The sequence below is a fragment of the Tachyglossus aculeatus genome, chromosome X1 (assembly GCF_015852505.1).
Source record: "Tachyglossus aculeatus isolate mTacAcu1 chromosome X1, mTacAcu1.pri, whole genome shotgun sequence".
NCBI classification, from domain to species: Eukaryota; Metazoa; Chordata; class Mammalia; order Monotremata; family Tachyglossidae; genus Tachyglossus; species Tachyglossus aculeatus.
The window spans coordinates 116,982,800-117,006,553 of NC_052101.1; the positions used below are offsets into that span (position 1 = coordinate 116,982,800).

General features: G+C 50.6%; 2 protein-coding genes and 1 pseudogene across 2 annotated transcripts in view; 2 read left to right on the forward strand and 1 right to left on the reverse strand.

The window, feature by feature from the left end:
- The window catches only part of LOC119919786 (CD209 antigen-like protein B), a 26,553-nt gene extending 22,305 nt beyond the window's left edge, over positions 1 to 4,248 (reverse strand). The window contains exon 1 of the mRNA XM_038740482.1: positions 4,205 to 4,248. The gene's annotated coding sequence lies outside the window, so the exon portion shown is untranslated. The remainder of the gene's footprint in view (positions 1 to 4,204) is intronic.
- Positions 527 to 6,549, forward strand: LOC119919801 (C-type lectin domain family 4 member G-like). Its single transcript, XM_038740503.1, has 8 exons — positions 527 to 593; positions 1,255 to 1,341; positions 1,596 to 1,658; positions 3,151 to 3,213; positions 3,435 to 3,524; positions 5,197 to 5,345; positions 5,951 to 6,069; positions 6,396 to 6,549. Exons 1-8 carry the CDS (start codon positions 527 to 529, stop codon positions 6,532 to 6,534), a joined length of 777 nt encoding a protein of 258 aa, XP_038596431.1. The 3' UTR covers positions 6,535 to 6,549.
- A 380-nt stretch (positions 6,550 to 6,929) lies between these two features.
- LOC119949931 lies at positions 6,930 to 19,979 on the forward strand (annotated as a pseudogene).
- Positions 19,980 to 23,754: the final 3,775 nt, after the last annotated feature.

Consider the following 23,754-nt stretch of genomic DNA (forward strand, 5'->3'; position numbering starts at 1 on the left):
GTGTCACGCACTGTTCTGGGTGCTGAAGTAGATACAAGTTAATCAGGTTGGACACAGTCCCCATCCCAAACAGGGCTCAAAGTCTAAGTGGGAGGGAGAAGAGGTATTGAATCCCCATTTTGCAGATGAGGGACCTGAGGCGCAGAGAAGTGAAATTACTTGCCCAAGGTCACACGGCAGACAAGTGGCAGAGTGGGGATTAGAACCCAGGTCCTCTGATTCCCAGACCCTTTTCCACAAGGCTATGCTGCTTCTATAAAGAAATACCACTGATTGATCGATTGATTGAACTGAGTATCATCCCAGCCAGAAGGCGAGTGTCCCACCTCTCCCAGCCCGATCTCCGGGTGATTTTTTGGGAAGTTGATTTGACGCTTTCCAATATGAGGAATTGCCGAGTGGGCTGAAAAAAGTGGGGTATGTGGAGGAAGGGTGGGGCCACAAAATGTATTTCCCCTGCGTAATCCATGCTGCCGCCCCATATATACTCCACAGGGCAGCAGTCATCCTCCAGCCTGTGTCTGCCATGGATCAAGAGGTCTACAGCAACTTAAACGAGGTCTCTCTGGACAAACCCATGTCCTGTAGGACTGGTAAGCTGGGAAGCGAGGTCTCTCTGGACAAACCCATGTCCTATAGAACTGGTAAGCTGGGAAGCCGGGCCATCCTTCTGGGAAGGAAGTCTGACACCAGATGGGACTGGGGGTGCTGGGAGGCTGGAGACCTGAGCCCTCTTCCCTGGTTCCCTCCAGACTGTAGACTGGAAGTTTCTTCTAGACTGTAAGCTTGTTGTGGGCAGGGAATGTGTCTGTTATATTGTTATACTGTACTCTCCCGCATGCTTGGGACAGTGCTTTGCACACGGTGAGCACTTGATAAATGCAACTGGCTGACTGACTGTCTCCAGGCCTCAGCTTCTATCTCCGTGAGGACAGTTCTCTCTGTCTGCCCTGCCCACCCACCACCTCTTCACTTCTCCTCAGGAATCCCTTAGGTTTCCAGCCCCTGGGGATTCCCCACCCCCACCCCCGCCCATAATCGGACCCCACTTCTTTTCCAGGAGGGAGGCCAGGGGGATCTCAGCATCCCCTTTTAGACTGTGAGCCCACTGTTGGGTAGGGACTGTCTCTATATGTTGGCAATTTGTACTTCCCAAGCGCTTAGTACAGTGCTTTGCACATAGTAAGCGCTCAATAAAATACGATTGATCCCTTCTTGTCCCCTTCACCTGCACATTCAACCCATTCTCCCTAGATGCCCGGATCAGGCTATTCCTCTACCTGTTCATGGCTGGGACCCTGGTCCTTTGGGCCATTCTCCTCATCATTGTGCTGACCAAGGGTAAGTGGAAGCAGGATCCAGCCATCTTTGGAGGGGAAGGAAAGAAGCGCGGTTGTGGGAGGGCCAAGGGGCTGGAAGTGCAAAGGATTATTAGGACTGATGAATGGGGGAGATATTCGTCCAAACTCAGCTGCCCCCTTCCCCTTCTCCCCCACTTCCCCTGTCTCCATACACCATGCTGTCTTTGTCCCTAACCCCCACCCTGATCCAAGAGCGGTCAAACTCCAGGCTAACCCCTCCCTTTCCTCCCGTAGCCTCTGAGGCCTCGACTGGGTTGAAGCGGCTGCAGGAAGCCCAGACTAGGCTGAGCACGAATGGTGAGTCGGGGGGAACCGGGTCCCCCTCCTCTCCAGCCCCCTCGGCACCCACATCCCCCTTCCCTTCCAGCTCCTTCCTTCCTGCCCAGACTCTGGCCTCATCCCCGCCCTGGGGGTAAAGATACCTGAACTCAGGCCCCTTCTCCAAGCCAGGGGTGGAGGAGGCTCCCAAAGGGTTTAGGGGAGGAGCCCAATTCCGGCATCCTCTGGGCCACCTCCAGTATAGACCTTGGCGGGGGTTGTCTTTCAGCCTCAAAGGTGCGAGAGAACGTCACGGAGCTGAGCACCTCCCTGGAGACCATGAGGCTTGACGGTAATGGCCAGGATGGGAGAGCTCTGTGGGCACTGGGGTGTGGGAGGGGGAATGCTAGGAGACAAGCCATTAGAGAAGCAGTGTGGTCTCGCGGAAAGAGCATAGGCCTGAGAGTCAGAGGACCTGGGTTCTAATCCTGCCTCTGCCACTTGTCCACTGCGTGACCTTGGGCAAGTCACTTAACTACTCTGTGGTTCAGCTGTCTCATCTGTAAAATGGGGATTAAGAAGACTGTGAGCCCCATGTGGGCAGGGCCTGTGTCCAACCTGATCAGCTTATATCAACACCAGCGCTTAGTACAGTTTCTGGCTCATAGTAACTGCTTAACAAATATCATTTTTAGAAAAGGAGGCACAAGAGAATATCTTACATATTCTATTGCTTCCTCCTCTCCGTCATTTCTTTTTGGGTCTGTCTTCCCCATTAAGCTATAAGCTCCTTGGGTGCCGGGCTTGGGTCTACTGATGTTATTGTACTTCTCCATGTGCCTGGTACAGTGCTCTGCACACAGTGGGCGCTCAATTTATTATTATCATTATTGACTGTCCCTCTAGACTGTAAGAACATTATGGGCAGGGAACACGTCTACCAGTTTTGTTGTACTCTCCCAAGGGCTTAGTGCAGTGCTCTGCACAAAGTAAGCACTCAAAAAATGCCACTGATAATTATTACAGTATTTGCCAAGTGCTTAGTATGTGTCAAGCACTGATCTAAGCGCTGGGGTAGAGACAAGATCATCAGGTTGGACACAGTCCCTGTCCCACACAGGGCTCGCAGTCTAAGTAGGAGGGGGCACCAATAGATATTATCGAGAAGCAGCATGGCATAGAGAATAGAGCATGGACCTGGGCATCAGAAAGTCATGGGTTCTAATGCCAGCTCTGCTATTTGTCTGCTGTGTGACCTTGGGCAAGTCAATTCACTTCTCTGGACCTCAATGACCTCATCTGTAAAATGGGGATTGAGACTGTGAGCCCCATGTGGGACGGGGACTGTGCCCAACCCGATTTGCTCGTATCCACCGCAGCGCTTAGTACGGTGCTTGTCACATAGTAAGCGCTTAACAAATACCATAATTATTATTACTATTATTATGTTATTGGTGGATCGATTGGCATCAGGGTATGGAAGGGGGCAACAACCGCCCTTGCCCCACTGACTTCCCCTTCTCCTCCACAGACTCTGTGGCCAAGAACAAACTCCAGACCCTGGAGAGTCAGCTGTCGGACCTGAAATCTCAGAGTAAAGAGATCCCCACTCCCCACCCAGCACCCAGCTATCCACCATCCCCCAGCTCTCCCCACCCCAGTCCCTACCACCCTGCGTCTCAGAATCCGCCATCGGTTTTGAGAAGCCAGGTCTCTTGGTCTTCAGCCCCACCATCCTCTCTCTGACCCCTCTCCGCACCCAGTCCCCACCCTCCCCGCCTCGAGCCCTGATCCCAGTTCCCTGTGCTCTCCCAGTGACAACGAAGTTAGCCCAGGCCGGAAAGGACCGAGAGGATATCCGCAGCGAGATGTTCCGGGCGCTGGCGGCTTCCAAGATTGGAAACAGTGAGCTGGGAGGGCCGCTTCCCTTGGGAGACTGAGGGAATGGAGGGAGTGGGACCCTCAGCGTGGGAGGGAGAAGGGGCCCCAGAATGGACTCTGGAATTCCTCCTGCCCATCCTTTCGGCTCCCTCCTCTCCCCTTTCCAACTTTCTCCAGGGTGGTCCTTTGTGGATGGGGTGGGCGCTGACATAGGAGAGTTCAGAGTGGGACCCCTGAAAACCCAGGACGCAGCAATCCCTTCCCTGAAAATAAACGGCTGCACCCCTTCTGGCTAGAACAATAGAGAAGCAGCGTGGCTCAGTGGAAAGAGCCCGGGCTTTGGAGTCAGAGTTCATGGGTTCAAATCCCGGCTCCGCCAATTGTCAGCTGGGCAACTTTGGACAGGTCACTTCACTTCTCTGGGCCTCAGTTACCTCACCTGTAAAATGGGGATTAAAACTGTGAGCCCCTCGTGGGACAACCTGATCACTTTGTAACCTCCCCAGCGCACATAATAAGCGCTTAATAAATGGCATTATTATTATTATTATTAACAATAAGCTGAATGGGATTGCTGTTTGGACAGAATGGGTGTATTTAAGCAAGTTCCTTTGCCTAGTACATTAGCCTGTCCTTCTGCTTACTGATTTGTCGAAACCAGGGCCCGTGTCTCTGCCCTTCCTTAGGTTAAAAAGGCAACTTACTTTTCGGTTGTCAGTTGGCCGTTTACTTCCTCTGGGTACTGAATCCACAATAGGGTTTCCAGGAGAGGGTACAGGGGCCACAGAAGGCCCTGGTCCAACTGGGAGAGGAACTGGTGGCATCTGCCAATTTCGAACAGAGGAAATGATCCTAGAGTAAACTAAGCTGCTATCCAAGGTCTAGTGTGCACATCTCGGCATCAATCTTGGGAAGCAGCGTGGCCTAGTGGAAAGAGCATGGACTTGGGAGCCGGAGGACCTGGGTTCTAATTCTGGCTCAGCCACTTGTCTGCTGTGGCGATCTTGGCCTAGTCACTTAACTTCTCTGGGGCTCAATTCGCTCATCTGTAAAATGGGGGTGGGTGGCCTGGTCTCCCTCCCCCTTGGACTAGGAGACCCATGTTGGATGGGGACTGTGTCCAATGTGATTATCATGTTTTTACCCCAATGCTTAGTTCTGTGCCTAGCACATAGTAAGCACTTTGAAAGTACCATTAAAAAGCAAACCAACAAAACCAAAAAACAAATAAATAGACATAAGCAGTGGGCCACCTTATTATACAGATTAAGTTCTGCTGATTAATTTATGGATTAAGCCCTGTGGACTGTAAGCTTGTTGTGAGCAGGGAATATTGTTATATTGTACTCTCCCAAGCACTTAGAACAGTGCTCTGCACGCAGTAAATGCTCAGTAAATACGACTGATTGATTGATGCCGATTAGCCATTATGATTATTATCACAGTATCTAAGTGCTTACTATGTGCCAAGCACTGTTCTAAGCAGTGGGATCAATACAAGTTGAGCCCGTTGTTGGGTAGGGATTGTCTCCGTTGCCAAACTGTACTTTCCAAGCGCTTAGTACAGTGCTCTGCACACAGTAAGCGCTCAGTAAATACGATTGAATGAATGAATGAGTCAGTCCCTGTCCCACTGTAAATGGGTCTTCCCCCTAGATCCCCTTGGGGAGTCTGAACTTTCCTGCTCTCACCCCAGCTTCCTGCACTCCCTGTTCTCCCCCCTGGAAGGCCTTTGAGGGCTCCTGCTACTATTTGTCTCGGACCACGTCCAACTGGCATGATGCATTGAAGAAATGCACTGAGAAGGAGGCTCATCTGGTCATCATCAATTCGCGGGAGGAGCAGGTGAGATAAATGCTTGATGAAGAGGAGGCAGAAGGAGGAAGTGTCCTGGGCCCCTCTGATCAATCAATCAATGGTATTTACTGAGCGCTTACCGTGTACAGAACACGGGACAAAGCGCTTGGGAGAGGGCAACACCGCAGAGTTGGTAGACGCGGTCCCTGCCCACAGCGAGCTTCCAGTCTAGAGCGTACAGTCTCTGATCGTGTCCGGTGCTCCTCCCCACCTCCCCGCAATCGGGGGAGCTAGATCCACGGGAGCGGGAGGGCCCTCCCCAGCTTTCGCGGCCCCCGGGCCGCCAGAGATAGTCAGTCCCTCCCTGCCCCTTGAGGTTGGGTGGGGGCCGGAGGTGGAGTCGAGATGGCAGTTTTTTGAGATCTCTGGCTGAAGTTTGGAATCTCCTGGAGAGCTGGCATGGCCTAGTACAGCCCAGAAATGCAAAATGGGGTGTCTAGGTTAGTAGCCGTGATAGTAGTGGTAATAGTATTTATTAAGCCCCTACTGTACACAGAGCACCGCAAAAGTAAGCGCTCAGTAAATACTACTGATTGATCCAACCTCAACTTCTCCTCTCCCCTCTCCCCCCCCCCCCCCCCCTGCCCCCCAAGAACTTCTTGATCTGGAATTTAGATGACAAAGGGTACTGGATTGGACTCACCTCTGTACGAGATGGTTCAGGAAAGGTTCAGCGCCACAGATGGATTGATGAGACAGATCTCACCTTCACGTGAGTCCCCCGTTTAAAGTCCTCTAAGATCATTGCGGAGGATGGTTCCGACTCCAGAACCCAATCGGACAGAACCGTTCTGAGTCCAGAATCACAGCGATCCGGATGGAGGTGAGTCTAGACCCTCACTCAGCAGCACAGCGGACCACCCCCGGCCTCCCAGGGCCGGTGACGCTGAGCCTAGACTTGTCCTGAGTCGCAAACCCACCGGGCCCTGGCACCTTGGTGGAAGACTCATCCCCCTGAGTCCCCAAACCTCCTGGTCGAGTCGGGAACCTCAGTGCTTGGAGCGGTGTAGTTAACAAGGTCTCCCCATCTCTCCGAAGTTACTGGAATCGGGGGGAACCCAATGACTCTGGAGATGAGGAGGACTGCGTCACGTTGCTGTCTAATGGCCGATGGAATGATGCCCCCTGCCACACTGATTTGGAGAACTGGATCTGTGAGAAGAGGCAGAGCTGCTGAGCTGGGCCCCTGTAGAAGCCCCGACCTTGATTCTCTTTGCCCAGAAGATCTGCCAGATCGGGTTCAGTCTGGGCTTCGGCTGACCTGGAACCCCACATCTCGGATCCTTATCAGTACCATGGATGGATGGATTGATCGATTGATTATCTCCCCAGCTAGCTCCAGTCCCTCGTTGCCGGAGAGGGAAATATTGTCCCGAATTATATCCCAGAAGCTCAGGGAGGAGGGCAGGACCCTGGGATCTGGGTAGCGAAGCAATAAATTGATTTTCCTGAAGCCTGCGTGTCTGAGTTTCATTGCCGGGAAATGCACCCCTGCTCTCCGCCCTTCCCAACCAACTGTCTGATTCCCACTGGCCCCTTTTCACCCCTCTCTCCCCAGAACTCGCACTCAGCATGCTCAGAGGCTCCCACCCTGGCTGGCAACCACAGCCGCTTCGTGGGAAATTCATCTTCAGGACCCCCACCCCTCAACCCCTGCAGAATCTCTATCCGGCTGCCTCAGTCAGCCCCTCGATCAAATATAGTGGCCCTGGTGTAGGCAAAACCCTTTGCCAAACACTGAGGGAGTTAAAGATGAAGCAACAGATGAAGAGTCCGGGCCTGGGAATCAGGGGACCTGGGTTCTAAGCTCGGCTCCACCACTCGTCTGCTGTATGACCTTGGGGAAGTCACTTAACTTGTCTGGGCATCAGTTTCTGCATCTGTAAAATGGGAATTCAATGCCTATTCTCCCTCCGACTTTGCCCGGGAGCCCCACGTGGGACAGGGACTGTGTTCGACCTGCAGAAACCATTAAAAAAAATGGAGACCCCAGACCCACTCCAGAAGCCAATGCACTGATAGGAAGGGAGAACTCACGGCAGGAGGAAGAAGAGGGAGTTTCTACTCTGGTGTCCACTGTCAGCAAGGCTCCATTATTTGAGTTGCTTGGCCGTCTCAGGTTGGAATCTGGAACCCTAAGAGGTGGCTGAGCTGGGGCCTGCACCCATGGTACGTGAGACAGGAAACTCTCCATTGTGGGTTTGAGTTCTCGTCATCTCTCTGCAACTTCTGGTCCTGGGGGAGGAGGATAATAATAATAATGGCATTTGTTAAGTGCTTACTATGTGCGAAGCACTGTTCTAAGCGCTGGGGGGGATACAAGGTGATCAGGTTGCCCCACATGGGGCTCACAGTCTTCATCCCCATTTTACAGATGAGGGAACTGAGGCTCAGAGAAGTGAAGTGACTTGCTTAAAGTCACACAGCTAAGTGGCGGAATTGGGATTAGAACCCATGCCCTCTGACTTCCAAGCCCGGGCTCTTTCCACGGAGCCACGCTGCTTCATTATGGTACCTCATTCATTTAATCAATCGTATGTATTAAGCACTTACTGTGTGCTAAGCGTTGGGGAGGAGAAGCAGCGTGGCTCCATGGAAGGAGCACGGGCTTGGGAGTCAGAGGTCGTGGGTTCTAATCCCGGCTCCGCCACTTATCGGCTGTGTGACCTTGGGCAAGTCGCTTAACTTCTCTGTGCCTCAGTTACCTTATCTGTAAAATGGGGATTAAAACTGTGAGCTCCAAGTCCCAGCGCTTAAAGCAGTGTTTGGCACATAGTAAGCGCTTAACAAATACCATCATTATTATTATTATACAAGCAAATTGGGTTGGACACAGTCCCTGTCCCACACAGGGCTCACAGTCTTAATCCCCATTTTACAGATGAGGGAACTGAGGCACCGAGAAGGTCACATAGCAGACGAGTGGCGGAGCTAGGATTAGAACCCAGGTCCTCAGACTCCCGGGCCTGTGCTCTTTCCACTAGGCCACTCTGAGAAGAGAGATTAGCTGCTAGCTGTCACTCTTCACCAAAGCTAGGCCCCTAATCTCTCCACCCTACCCATCCCCTAGCACTTAGACCCAAAGCTGGGCCCAGAATAACGTGTAAACCAGGGCTCATCATCAATCGTATTTATTGATCATCATCATCAATCGTATTTATTGAGCGCTTACTGTGTGCAGAGCACTGTACTAAGCACTTGGGAAGTACAAGTTGGCAACATCTAGAGACAGTCCCTACCCAACAGTGGGCTCACAGTCTAAAAGGGGGAGACAGAGAACAAAACCAAACATACTATTCGTTCACTATTTCCAAACACACCCCCACTAGGCCGTAAGCTCCTTAAGGGCAGGGATGGTGTCTACCAACTCTAGCGTATGGGACTCTCCCAAGTGTTTAGTACAGTGCTCTGCACACAGTCAGCACTCAACAAGCGCCACTGATTAATCAGTTGGTTGACATCTCGTTCGTATCCCCCAGGGTGTCCAGCAGCCGCACCTCCGCCTCATTCATTCATTCATTCATTCAATCGTATTTATTGAGCGCTTACTGTATGCAGAGAACTGTACTAAGTGCTTGGGAAGTACAAGTTGGCAACATATAGAGACGGTCCCTACCCAACAGTGGGCTCACAGTCTAGAAGGGGGAGACAGAACAAAACAAAACATATTAACAAAATTCATTCATTCGATCATATTTATTGAGCACTTACTGTGTGCAGAGCACTGTACTAAGCACTTGGGAAGTACAAGTTGGCAACATATAGAGGCAGTCCCTACCCAACAGTGGGCTCACAGTCTAGAAGGGGGAGACAGAGAACAAAACATATTAACAAAATTCATTCATTCATTCATTCATTCATTCATTCAATCATATTTATTGAGAGCTTACTGTGTGCAGAGCACTGTACTAAGAGATCCTGGGGCCCAGGCTGACCTCTTCTTGCTCCCCCAATGCAACCAAGTCTGGTCATAGTCATGTGGGCTGACGCACTGTGAGCAAGGATGGCCCCTCTCCTCAAGGACCCCCAGAGGATGGGGAGGAAGGGAAGGAATCTTGGATTCTGTGAGTCCCATGAGCAGGAATCTGGGGGTGTGGGGAGACAGAGAGTTGGGACGCCTAGATCCTGATCCCCTGGGGATGAGGGAAGCTATTAGAGAGAGAAAGCAATGCCCACAGCTGTGGGACTGTCACCCGTCATCCGGGGATGGGTTCATTCAGTAATAGGCGAGGCGAGAGAGAGAGAGAGAGAGAGAGAGAGAGAGAGGCTGGGGACGGAAAACCTATGTTTTATATAAAATTTATTCCGCGAGGCAAATTGAATTATTTAGTTGTTTAGGCGCGATGGATTGAGCTTCCCTTTCGGGAGGGATGCAGTCAATTAGCAATATTCAAGCTTCCCTAATGGGAGGAACACAATCATCCGTTCATCGCACGTGGGTGAGGTGGCTAGCTCTCACCCATGTGCATTCATTCATTCATTCAATCGTATTTATTGAGTGCTTACTGTGTGCAGAGCACTGCACTAAGAGCTTGGGAAGTCCACGTTGGCAACATATAGAAACGGTCCCTACCCAACAGCGGGCTCACAGTCTAGAAGGGGGAGAGAGACAACAAATCAAAACATATTAGCAAAATAAAATAAATAGAATAAATATGTACAAATAAAATAGAGTAATCAATCAATCAATCAATCGTATTTATTGAGCGCTTACTGTGTGCAGAGCACTGTACTAAGCGCTTGGGAAGTACTAGTTGGCAACACATAGAGACGGTCCCTACCCACCAGTGGGCTCACAGTCCAATCAATCAATCAATCAATCGTATTTATTGAGCGCTTACTGTGTGAAGAGCACTGTACTAAGCACTTGGGAAGTACAAGTTGGCAACACATAGAGACGGTCCCTACCCAACAGTGGGCTCACAGTCTAATCAATCAATCAATCAATCAATCGTATTTATTGAGCGCTTACTGTGTGCAGAGCACTGTACTAAGCGCTTGGGAAGTACAAGTTGGCCACATATAGAGACAGTCCCTACCCAACAGTGGGCTCACAGTCTAGAAGGGGGAGACAGAGAACAAAACCAAACATATTAACAAAATAAAATAAATAGAATAGATATGTACAAGTAAAATAAATAAATAAATAGAGTAATAAATATGTACAAACATATATACATATATACAGGTGCTGTGGGGAAGGGAAGGAGGTAAGGCAGGGGGGATGGGGAGGGGGTGCACTTCCCACTCGGGAAGAATCCACTTACTTTCCCACACGGGAAGAATCCATTCCATTACCCACACACGTGGTGGGCGACTAACTCTCACCACGTGCTCTCCCTACATGGGAAGAATCCATTTATGATCCCCATCTGCAGCGGGACAGCTGCGTCCCACCCACGAGACACTCACCCGTCCTGTGGTCCTTGCCTCAGTGTGTTGGTTCTGGTTGCAGAGCGGGCATCTGGCCTTCTGGGCACAGAAAGACATGTGGGCCTCTGCTGCGTGCTTCGGTGTTTGGCCCCGAAGGTCAGAGGCGACAGGTATTTATCACCTGTGCTCCTAGGCCATTCCAGTTTCCGGCCTCGGTTTACCCAATCTCTGCCCTCCCCCTTCCTCCATACCTAATTTGATTGACACGGGGGCGAGGGACACCTTCTGTATTCCCGGCTTGGGCTGTCAATCTAGCAGATTTGGTCGTGTGGGCGGCATCCCACCCTCACTTCCAAGTTCCGCCTGCCGGCTCTTCTAGACTGTGAGCCCGCTGTTGGGTAGGGACCGTCTCTATATGTTGCCAACTTGGACTTCCCAAGCGCTTAGAACAGTGCCCTGCACACAGTAAGCGCTCAATAAATACGATTGAATGAATGAATGAATGGCTCAGGTGGTCACGAGATAGCTTTGCACCTTGAGATGGCCGGTACCCCCGGGTCACCTTGGGACAGGGGCACCTCGGCCCAAAGGGAAACTGAAACACAGCCTGGAGCGGAGGAATCCAGGCCGAGGTCCCGGGAATATTGCTCCCAGCCCCGAGACTCCTTGTCTCTGCCCTAGGAGCAGTTCCTGACGGGGCGGATAAGAGTTTCTCTGGGGCCAAGGGTGCTGTGCCGAATCAGGAAAAAGAGCCGCTCTGGCGCCAAGGACCAGAGTGTAGATGGAGGGGCTGGGGGGTGGGAAGATCAAGTCTGGGGTGGGGGCATTTCCTCGCCAAACCCGTGTATCTCCTCTATAAATCTGGAGTCTCCCGGAGCGGCTCACCGCCTCCCACCATGCTACCTCCACTGGGATAACTCAGACGGGCTCGCCTTGGCTGAGCTCCAACCTCGCAGGGCTGGTGAGCCGGGAGTTGGGGGGGGACCAGACATCCAGAACAAGGGGGCTAGGAGGACGTGCGGGCAGCGGCGGAGCAAGGACGCCTAGGTTCCCTTGTCGGCTTCAGCTCACTTCTCCCTGGGCGTGGGTCCCCCTCCTGGGTCAATCAATCAATCAATCAATTGTATTTATTGAGCGCTTACTGTGTGCAGAGCACTGGACTAAGCGTTTGGGAAGTCCAAGTTGGCCGCATCTAGAGGCGGTCCCTACCCAACAGTGGACTCACAGTCTAGAAACAGTGGGCTCTCACTGTGTGCACAGCACTGTGCCAAGCACTTGGGAGAAGCCACTTCACTTCTCTAAGCTTCAGTTACCTCATCGGAAAAATGAGAACTGAGGCTGTGAGCTCCACGCGGAACAGGAGCTGCGTCCCACGCGATTTGCTTGTATCCAGTCCAGCGCTTAATACAGTGCCTGGCACATAATAAGTGATTAACAAATACCACAATAATTATTATTATTGAGCTGTGGGTCTGGTGGTGGTAGTTCTATCCTTGTTCTCCCCCCGGGCCTCAGTCTATCCATCTAAAAAATGGGGATAACACTATTTGTTCTGACGACTTGACACCTGTCCACATGTTTTGTTTTGTTGTCTGTCTCCCCCTTCTAGACTGTGAGCCCGTTGTTGGGTAGGGACCGTCTCTAGATGTTGCCAACTTGTACTTCCCAAACGCTTAGTACAGTGCTCTGCACACAGTAAGTGCTCAATAAATACGATTGAATGAATGAATGAATGAATGAATGAATAGAAGTGCCTGCGCCCCTTCTGCCTGGACTCCTTCTGCCCGGTCTCCCCTGCCAGCATGGCGTAGTAGATAGTTTGGGCCTGGGAGTCAAAAGGTCATGGGTTCTAATTCCGGCTCCACCACTTGTCTGCTGTGTGACCTTGGGCAAGTCACTTCACTTCTCTGGGCCTCAGTTACCTCATCTGGAAAATGGGAATTAAGACTGTGAGCCCCACGAGGGACAACCTGATCATCTTGTAACCTCCCCAGTGCTTAGAACAGTGCTTTGCACATAGTAAGTGCTTAATAAATGCTATTATTATTATTATTATTATTATTATTATTATTATTGTCTGCTGTGTGACCTTGGGCAAGTCACTTCATTTCTCTGGGCCTCAGTTACCTCATCTGGAAAATGGGAATTAAGACTGTGAGCCCCACGAGGGACAACCTGATCATCTTGTAACCTCCCCAGTGCTTAGAACAGTGCTTTGCACATAGTAAGCACTTAATAAATGCTATCATCATCATTATTATTATTGTCTGCTGTGTGACCTTGGGCAAGTCACTTCACTTCTCTGGGCCTCAGTTATCTCATCTGGAAAATGGGAATTAAGACTGTGAGCCCCACGAGGGACAACCTGATCACTTTGTAACCTCCCCAGAGCTTAGAACAGTGCTTTGCACATAGTAAGCGCTTAATAAATGCTATCATCATTATTATTATTATTGTCTGCTGTGTGACTTCTCTTCTCTGGGCAAGTCACTTCACTTCTCTGGGCCTCAGTTACCTCATCTGGAAAATGGGGATTGAGACTGTGAGCCCCATGTGGGCTAGGGACTGTGTCCAACCTGATTTGATCGTATCCACCCCAGTGTTTAGTACAGTGCCTGGCACATAGTAAGCGCTTAACAAATACCATTATTATTATTATTATTATTTTTATTATTATTATTATTATTAATGATACTTGAACCACTGTTTGCTTCTTCTCTAAAGGGTCCGGGCTGCAGCTCCCGAGGGGCTGGGCCACACTGCCCCTTTACCTGGTTCTGGCCGAGAACTTGGTCCTGTGGGGAAGCCTCCTCAGCATCACGCTAGCCGAGGGTAAGTAGTAGGAAAGAGACGGTGGCCCCCCGGCTCCCGACCCTCTGATCTGAGGGGGCTCTGGAGAGGGGATCGCTGGGAAAAGGGGAGGTGGGGGGTCACAGGGAGAAGCAGCGTGGCTCAGTGGAAAAGAGCCCGGGCTTTGGAGTCAGAGGTCATGGGTTCAAATCCAGGCTCCGCCACTTAGCTGTGTGACTTTGGGCAAGTCCCTTCACTTCTCTGGGCCTCAGTTCCCTCATCTGGAAAATGGGGATGAAGACTGTGAGCCCCACGTGGGGCAACCTGATCACCTTATATCCCCCCCCCCCAGCGCTTAGAACAGTGCTTTGCACATAGTAAGTGCTTAATAAATGCCATTATTATTATTATTACAGGGAGGCCATAGGATATCAATCAATCAATCAATCGTATTTATTGAGCGCTTACTGTGTGCAGAGCACTGTACTAAGTGCTTGGGAAGTACAAGTTGGCAACATACAGAGACAGTCCCTACCCAACAGTGGGCTCACAGTCTAAAAGGGGGAGACAGAGAACAAAACCAAACATACTAACAAAATAAAATAAATAGAATAGATGCACAGGTAAAATAAATAAATAAATAAATAAATAGAGTAATAAATATGTACAAACATATATACATATATACGGGTGCTGTGGGGAAGGGAAGGAGGTAAGATGGGGGGATGGAGAAGGGGATATGTGCTGGTTGATTGGAGGAGGAGACCAGCAAGGAAGTGGAGAGGGGCTGGGCAGACTGGGCAGGGATTGGGAGGACTGGGGAGGGACTAGGTAGACTGGGCAGGGGCTGGGAGGGCTGGGGAGGAGTGGGGTGGACTGGGCAGAGGCTGGGCAGACTGGGCAGGGGCTGGGTGGACTGGGAAGGGGCTGGGAAAGAGGAGACCCAAGTTCTCATCCCGGCTCTGCCACCTGCCTGCTGGGGGACCTCGGGCAAATCACTTCCTGTCTCTGAGCCTTAGTTTCCTCATCTGTAAAATCTAAATTAAATACCTACCTCCCCATAGACCATGAGCCCTAAGGTGGGACAGGGACTGTGTCCGATCTGTAGCAGACATGTACCGATCTTTATATTTTATTGCTTCTGTGTAATTTATTTTATTTAATGCCCAGTCGCCCTCAGCTCCTTGAGGAAAGGGATAGTGTCTACTAACTGTTTTGTACTCTCCCTAGTGCCCCTTACAGTGCTCCGCCCAAAGTATTTTTTCATCTTGTCTATTGTACCTTTCACCAAGTCCTTCCCCATCTTGTTCTTAGACCTGGGTCAGGGATCCCGTCTGATTCTCATCTGGGGAATTTTTTTTTCTCTAGTGTTTAGCGCAGTACTTAGCGCAAAGCTGGCATTTAATAAATACCACTACCGCTTCTGCTACTAAGAGCTATGATCACTGGTCATAGGTGTTCCCAGGGAGGCAGAGACAATAGATACAATACATCACCCAGTGGATCGGTTCTCCATTGGAGAAACTCCATTGGAGAAGCAGCATGGCTCAGCGGAAAGAGCCCGGGATTTGGAGTCAAGAGGTTCAAATCCCTGCTCCGCCAATTGTCAGCTGTGTGACTTTGGGCAAGTCACTTAACTTCTCTGTGCTTCAGTTACCTCATCTGTAAAATGGGGATGAAGACTGTGAGCCCCCCGTGGGACAACCTGATCATCTTGTAACCTCCCCAGCGCTTAGAACAGTGCTTTGCATGTAGTAAGCGCTAAATAAATGCCATTATTATTATTATTATTATTGTTGAGTCCATCCCACTTCTCAGTACAGAGAGTTTGGCATATAGTAAGTGTTTCACAAATGGCAGAATGCCTCTGACTCCCCTTCTGTCCTGATCCCATTACTCCCACTGCCCTGAGCTGGGTCAGACGGTGAATTGGCCCTCACCCTTCCCCACTGCAGCCTCCGAGATGTCCACGAGGCTGAAGCAGCTGCAGGAGGTACAGAACAGACTGAGTGTGAACGGTGAGTGTCTCCCTCATCTTTTCTCCCTGTTCCCCACTCCCTCCTGCCGGAACCTCCCAATCGGTCAATCAATGAATCAGGGGCATTTATTGAACGCTTCCTGCTTGCGGAGCGCTGGACTAAGCTTTGGGGGAAGGACATCTTAGGCCTATTCCTTTCATCCAGGGAGGATGGACGAGGACCCCAGGGGTTGAAAGACATGATGGGGACCCAAACAAGTGAGAGTCTGGACTGGGGGCTCTGTCTTTCAGCGTCAGTGGTGAGGAGGGACGTGGAAGAGCTGGTAGTCGCTGTGGAGGCTGTGAAGAGCAATGGTAACTGGGAGAGGGGTGACTGGGGAGACTGGGGCGCTAGGCTCAATTTCCCATTCCTGCACCTACAATCCCTGCCCACAGATGAGAGGTCCAATCAATCAACCGATCGACTGAGCAACCAAACGATGGTATTTATTGAGCATTTGCAGTGTGCAGAACACTGAACCAAGTCCCCCTCTAGGCTGGAAGCTCGCTGTGGGCAGGGAACGTGTCTACCAACTCTGTTATATTGTACTCTCCCAAGTGCTTAGTACAGTGCTCTGCATACAGTAAGCACTCAATAAATACAATTGATTGACTGACTGACTGCATGGGAGAGGACAACAGAGTTGGCATGGATCTGCCTTGGCTCTCTCTCCCCGTGACTCTGCAGTTGTGGGTGTCCCTGAAGTGGTACCCCTGGATCCCCCAGACCCACCCATTCTCCTTCTCAACTGTGGAAGCCTTCTCTCCCTGAGCTCCCCAACCCACCTCTGAACCCAGACCCCTTCCCCAGGCTCAGTGGACCCAGCTGAGCACCATGCAGGGGGCCCTAAGGGGTCGGGTCACAGAACTGTCAGATGCCCGCGTCCGGCTGCTGCTCCTTGAGGACAAAAACTTACAGCTGAGGGCCCAAGGTCAGAACTAGGGGGTGGACCAGAGGACGGGGGAGAAGGGTGAGAAGAGAAGGGTCTTCATGACAACTGCTCCCAGGTTCCTACATTGTGCAGGTGGCGGGGACTCACTGGGTCGCTGAGGCGGCGTGGAAACCAAGGCATGGGATGGGCAGGTTGTCAGGGTCCGGTCCTTGTCCTGTCTCGCTCAGACTCCACCCACCCTGTCAGTCATCCCTTTCCCTGTGTCCCCCATCCCGCCCAGCCTGCTCCCCCCGATCACAGATTCCCACATCCCATTCTCTCCCAGTGACCCAGGAGCTGGCTCAGGCTGGGAAAGCCCGAGAAGACCTCCGCAGAGAGATGTCCCGGGCCGTGGGTGCCCTGCAGAGTGGCCACAGTGAGTCTCTGGTGTGGATTGTGGATGCAGAGTTTCTGGTTCCGGGGAAAGCTGAGATGATGGGACAAGTCACCTCCACCTCAATCAATTGATCAATCAATGATATTTATTGAGTACTTACTGAGTGCAGAGCACTGGACTAAGTGATTGGGAGGGGACAATACGGTAAGGTGGTAGTCACGATCCCTGCCCTCACGTATCTTACGGTCTAGATAATAAAGAAATTCCAGCTAGGGGAAGCGGCAGGGTGTAAGGATATAAATGCTGTGGGGCTGGGGTGAGTGCCAAAGTACTTAAAGGACACCTAAGTGCATAGGCGACACAGAAGGAAAGGCAGATAGGATGGGGAAAATGAGGGGCTAGCCAGGGAAGACCTCCTGGAGATGGGATTGTCAGAGGGCTTTGACGGTGGGGAGAGCAGTGGTCTGTCAGGTAGGAAGGGGGAAGGACTTCCAGGACAGAGGGAGGATATGGGCAAGGGGTCGGCAGCGAGACAGACGTGATCAAGATCCTAGAGAAGCAGGAGGAGAGATGGTCTCTCCCGCGTGATTCTGTCGGCCCTGTGGCACCTCTCTGCTCCCAGTACCCATGTCCCTGAGATAGGGGTGAGGGTGGAAGCTAGCTATAGTATCGTCCCCCAACTGCTGGAGAGATTTCCCCGCCCCCTCTCAGGACCTTAATCTTCCTTTCCCCCCCAGCCTCCTTCTCCTCATCCTGCCAGCCCTGCCCCATTGTCTGGAAGACTTTTGAGGGCTCCTGCTACTTCTTCTCACCAACCAAATCTTCCTGGCACTCAGCCCAAAGCAAGTGCCTCAGTGAGGGCTCTCATCTGGTCATCATCAACAATCAGCAGGAGCAGGTGAGACTCTTAGTTGGACGAGGCGAGAGCAAAATGGAATGTCTTCCTCAACCAGGAGGAAGAAAATTCTGGCCAAGTCCATATCCAAGGGTTTCCAAAGAAACCTGAAGATGCTGCAATGTGGGAGGGAGGGTGCCAAGGGGTGGATTTCCCAAAGATTATCTTCCTCCCATCAAGAACTTCCTGACAGAACACGAACAACTTTGGCTACTGGATCAGGCTCTCGGACACAGAAGTCGAAGGGAAGCACAAGTGGATTGATGGCTCGGATATCACTTTTGTGTAAGGTTCTCTCCCCCGAACCTAGGTGTCTGACTTCCCCTTAAATAATAATAATGGCGTTTACTAAGCGCTTACTACGTGCAAAGCACGGTTCTAAGCGCTGGGGAGGTTACAAGGTGATCAGGTTGTCCCTCGTGGGGCTCACAGTCTTAATCCCCATTTTCCAGATGAGGTAACTGAAGCCCAGAGAAGTTAAGTGGCTTGCCCAAAGTCACACAGCTGACAGTTGGTGGAGCCAGGATTTGAACCCATGACCTCTGACTCCAAAGCCCGTGCTTTTTCCACTGATTATTATTATTATTAGGTCATGCTGTTTCTGATTCCTTTGTATCTACCCCAGCACTTAGAGCAGGGCTTGACAGAAGCAGCGTGGCTCAGTGGAAAGAGCCCGGGCTTTGGAGTCAGGGTTCACGGGTTCAAATCCTGGCTCTGCCAATTGTCAGCTGTGTGACTTTGGGCAAGTCACTTCACTTCTCTGGGCCTCAGTTCCCTCATCTGTAAAATGGGGCTTAAGATTGTGAGCCCCCCGTGGGACAACCTGATCACCTTGTATCTCCCCAGCGCTTAGAACAGTGCTTTGCACATAGTAAGCGCTTAACAAATACAATTATTATTATTATTATTATTATTATTATTATTATATAGTAAGCACTTAACAAATACCGTAATAATATTTCTGACCCTAGACCATCTCAAGGCCCTCTGCGCCTAGACAAGCGTCTGTGTTTTTGAAGCTGGTGACAGTTTTTTCCTGAGTCCAAAGCAGAATTTATAGGCATGATCCTGAACCTGGGCCACCACTGGGATCATCCAGTGGAGTGTTATTGTCTCCCAACTCTATTGTATTGTCCTCTCCCAAGTGCTTAGTATGGAGCTCTGTACACAGTAAGCACTCAATAAACACCACTGACTGATTGTTGAGTCTGGAATCAATCCATCGATGGTATTGACAGAACGCTTTCTGAGCGCAGAGCACTGGGCTAAGCGCTTGGGAAAGTCCAACAATACTAATACTAATAACAATAATAATAATAATGGTATTTGTTAAGCGCTCACTATGTGCCAGGCACTGTACTAAGCGCTGATCCTATTGAGTGGGTAGACACAATCCCTGTCCTCCAGGGGCTTACAGTCTAGAGGGAACATCTTGTATCTACCTCAGTGTTTAGTACGATGCTTGGTGCGTAGTATGCACCTTGCAAAAAATGCAATTGTTATTACTATTACTATTATTATTGTTATTATTATCATAAACATCCCTGCCAGTGGGCTTGCTGAGTTCCGAACCCAGATTAATCAATCAGCCAATCAGTGGTACTGCACGGCTTAGTCGAAAGAGAATGGACTTGGGAGTCAGAGGTCGTGGGTTCTAATCCCAGCTCCACCACTTGTCAGCTGTGTGACTTTGGGCAAGTCACTTCACTTCTCTGTGCCTCAGTTACCTCATCCGTAAAATGGGGATTAAGACTGTGAGCCCCACGTGGAACAACCTGGCAACCTTGTATCTACCCCGGCGCTTAGAGCAGGGCTTGGCACGTAGTAAGTGCTTAACAAATACCATCATCATCAGTAAGCACTCAATAAATACGACAACGAAATGAATGAATGAATTTGGGCATCCTTGGCCCAAGAAAGGCCTCCTCCACCCCAATCGATCAATCATATTTATTGAGCACTTATTATGTGCAGAGCCCTGAACTAAGGGCTTGGGAGAGTCCACTACGCCAGAGTTGGCAGACAGGTTCCCTGCCCACAAGAAGTTTACAGGATTATTGGATCAGAATGTGGAACTCTCCACCGTTTCTAGACCCCTCTGCTGATATGCTGGTGGGTTTCTCCTTCTCACTGGAGCTACTGGAACAGATGAGAACCCAGTGACTGCTACGGGAGGGAGGACTGCGTCATGATGCTGTCCCACGGCCACTGGAGTGATGCGCCCTGCAGCTCAGAGCTGGACAACTGGATCTGCGAGAAGAGGCAGCAGAGCTGCTGAAGGGTGCCCAGAGGGACTGAAGATGAGGAACACGGCCTCTCTGCTTCAAAACCCGGGCCCTTTGAGACCTGGGCTCCAGGGCAGGTGGGGAAGACCCCTCGGGGCAGGATGCCTGACAGAAGGAACCAGAACAAGGAGGAGAGTGTGATGTTGGGAGTCAGAGATGAGAGGCTGGGCTGCAGGGCACCTGGGTTTTCTCCACCTGGTTGGGGAAACAGCTGGGTTGACATCCACCCCCTTCCTGTATTTCAGTTTAGACTGTAAGCTCGTCGTGGGCAGGGAATGTGACTGCTAATTCTGTTGTACACTCTCAAGCACTTAGAACGGTGCTCTGCACATACTTCATGCTGCTGCCCGGATTATCTTTGTCCAGAAATGCTCTGGGCATGTCACTCCCCTCCTCAAAAATCTCCAGTGGCTACCAATCAATCTGCGCATCAGGCAGAAACTCCTCACCCTGGGCTTCAAGGCTGTCCATCACCTCGCCCCCTCCTACCTCACCTCCCTTCTCTCCTTCTACAGCCCAGTCCGCACCCTCCACTCCTCCACTGCTGATCTCCTCACCGTACCTCGCTCTCGCCTGTCCCGCCATCGACCCCCGGCCCACGTCATCCCCCGGGCCTGGAATACCCTCCCTCTGCCCATCCGCCAAGCTAGCTCTCTTCCTCCCTTCAAGGCCCTGCTGAGAGCTCACCTCCTCCAGGAGGCCTTCCCAGACTGAGCCCCTTCCTTCCTCTCCCCCTCGTCCCCCTCTTCATCCCCCCCATCTTACCTCCTTCCCTTCCCCACAGCACCTGTATATATGTATATATGTTTGTACATATTTTTTACTCTATTTATTTATTTATTTATTTTATTTGTACATATCTATTCTATTTATTTTATTTTATTAGTATGTTTGGTTTTGTTCTCTGTCTCCCCCTTTTAGACTGTGAGCCCACTGTTGGGTAGGGACTGTCTCTATATGTTGCCAATTTGTACTTCCCAAGCGCTTAGTACAGTGCTCTGCACATAGTAAGCGCTCAATAAATACGATTGATGATGATGATAATAAGCGCTCAATAAATATGATTGATTGATTGGGGTGGAGGAGTCCTTTCTTGGGCTAAGGATGCCCAAATTCATTCATTCATCAACCGTGTTTCATCAATTGTATTTATTGAGCGCTTACTATGTGCAGAGCACTGTACTCATTCATTCACTGTGTCATTCATTTCATTCAGCCGTATTTATTGAGCGCTTACTGATGATGATGATGATGATGGCATTTGTTATGCGCTTACTATGTGCAAAGCACTGTTCTTAGCGCCGGGGGGGTTACAAGGTGATCGGGTTGTCCCTCGTGGGGCTCACAGTCTTAATCCCCATTTTACAGATGAGGTGACTGAGGCTCAGAGATGTTAATCAATCAATCAATCAATCAATCGTATTTATTGAGCGCTTACTGTGTGCAGAGCACTGTACTAAGCGCTTGGGAAGTACAAGCTGGCAACATATAGAGACAGTCCCTACCCAACAGTGGGCTCACAGTCTAAAAGTTAAGTGACTTGCCCAAAGTCACACAGCCGACAAGTGGCGGAGCCAGGATTAGAACCCACAACCTCTGGCTCCCAAGCCCGGGTTCTTTCCACTGAGCCGTACTGTGTGCAGAGCACTGTACTAAGCGCTTGGGAAGTACAAGTTGGCAACATCTAGAGACGGTCCCTACCCAACAGTGGGCTCACAGTCTAGAAGGGGGAGACAGAGAACAAAACAAAACATAGTAACAAAATAAAATAAATGGAATAAATATGTACAAATAAAATAGAGTAATAAATGCGTACAAACATATATACATATATACAGATGCTGTGGGGAGGGGAAGGAGGTAAGGCGGGGGTGTTGCTGAAGAAGCAATAAATTTGTTTTCCCATCACCAAGTTGCCAAATTTCCACCGAATCTTCAATCTCCTCCTATTTCCTGTGCCTCTGCTGTGGGAATGTACCAAAGAAGTTAAAGACCTCGTCCCTGTCCTCCAGGTACTTTCCCTGACGTCTGACAAACCTGACGGGACCTTAGGGGAAAGAGCTTGGGACTGGAATCAATCAATCAATCGATCGTATTTATTGAGCACTTACTGTGCAGAGCACTGGACTAAGCGCTTGGGAAGTCCAAGTTGGCAACATATAGAGACAGTCCCTACCCAACAGTGGGCTCACAGTCTAAAAGGGGGAGAGGGAGCCGAGTTCTAATCCCAGCCTTGCTACTGGCCTGCTGTGTGACCTTGGAACAGTCACTTAACCTCTCTCGGCCTCAGCTTCCTCAGCTGTAAAATAAGATAGCTGCTCTCCCTATCTCTTAGACCGTGAGCCCCGTGTTGGTCCGATGATGTCGTAGCTCCCTCAGCCTTGGGTACGGGGCAGGACACATGAGAGGTAAGAAGCGTGGCCTAGTGGAAAGAGCCTGGCCCTGGTTGTTGGTAGGGTTCACATCCCAACTCTGCCACTTGTCTAGGGCGTGACCCTGGGCAAGTCACACATCTCTGCGCCTCAGTCTCCTCATCTGCGAAATGGGAATTCAATATCCGTTCTCCCTCCTACTTACACTCTGAGCCCCGTGTGGGACGAGGGACTGGATCTGACCTGACTAACGTGTATCTACCCTCGCGTTTAGAGCAGTGCTTGACACGTGGTAAGTGCTTAATACCATAATTAATACCATTCATTCATTCATTCAATCGTATTTATTGAGCGCTTACTGTGTGCAGAGCACTGTACTAAGCGCTTGGGAAGTACAGGTTGGCATCATATAGAGACGGTCCCTACCCAACAATGGGCTCACAGTCTAGAAGTCCATAATTAAGTCCATAGTCCATAATTCAGGGCTTAATGACTATCGCTCCTCTTACCGTTAGAATTCTTCCTCCTGCTTGCCTAAGGATTCTCTCCTCTTTCCCTCAGCCACAAGGCCTGTTTCCCCCTGGAGAACCCCATCTTGTCCTCCCTCCTCCACCCCTCACCTCCCAGTATGAATCCGAGGAGGAACCTAAAAGGCCTTGAAAACCCTGCAGCTATGGGCTTCCTTCATCACTGTAAGCATTGACTGAGGCCTACAGCCAGCCTAGGGGCCTGAGGGCTCTTCAGAATTAGAAATCACCATCCCTGCCCTTGAGGAGCCTTCTAATGGGGAAGACAAGCCCACATAAATTGGGGAAATAACCCTTAAAGGAACACGAGAGTAGATATGGGTGATAAACAACGGCAGTCAATCGCTACCCATTCAATACACCGATGGTGGCTGAGGGGAGGTCATGACTGGGATGGTGAACGAGAGCTCTTCAAGGAGGTGACTTTTTCAGGGCATATGAGGGAAGGGAGAAGCGGCGTGGCCTAGCGGATAGCGCACGGGCCTGGGTGTCAGAAGGATCTGGGTTCTAATTCCGCCACTTAATAATAATGGCATTTTAATAATGGCATTTATTAAGCACTTACTATGTACTTCCCAAGTGCTTTAGTACAGTGCTCTGCACACAGTAAGCTCTCAATAAATACGATTGATTGATTGATTGCAAAGCACTGTTCTAAACGCTGGGGAGGTTACAAGGTGATCAGGTTGTCCCACGGGGGGCTCACAGTCTTAATCCCCCTTTTACAGATGAGATAACTGAGGCCCAGAGAAGTGAAGTGACTTGCCCAAAGTCACACAGCTGACAATTGGCAGAGCTGGGATTTGAACCCGTGAACTCTGACTCCAAAGCCCGGGCTCTTTCCACTGAGCCACGCTGCTTCTCCACTT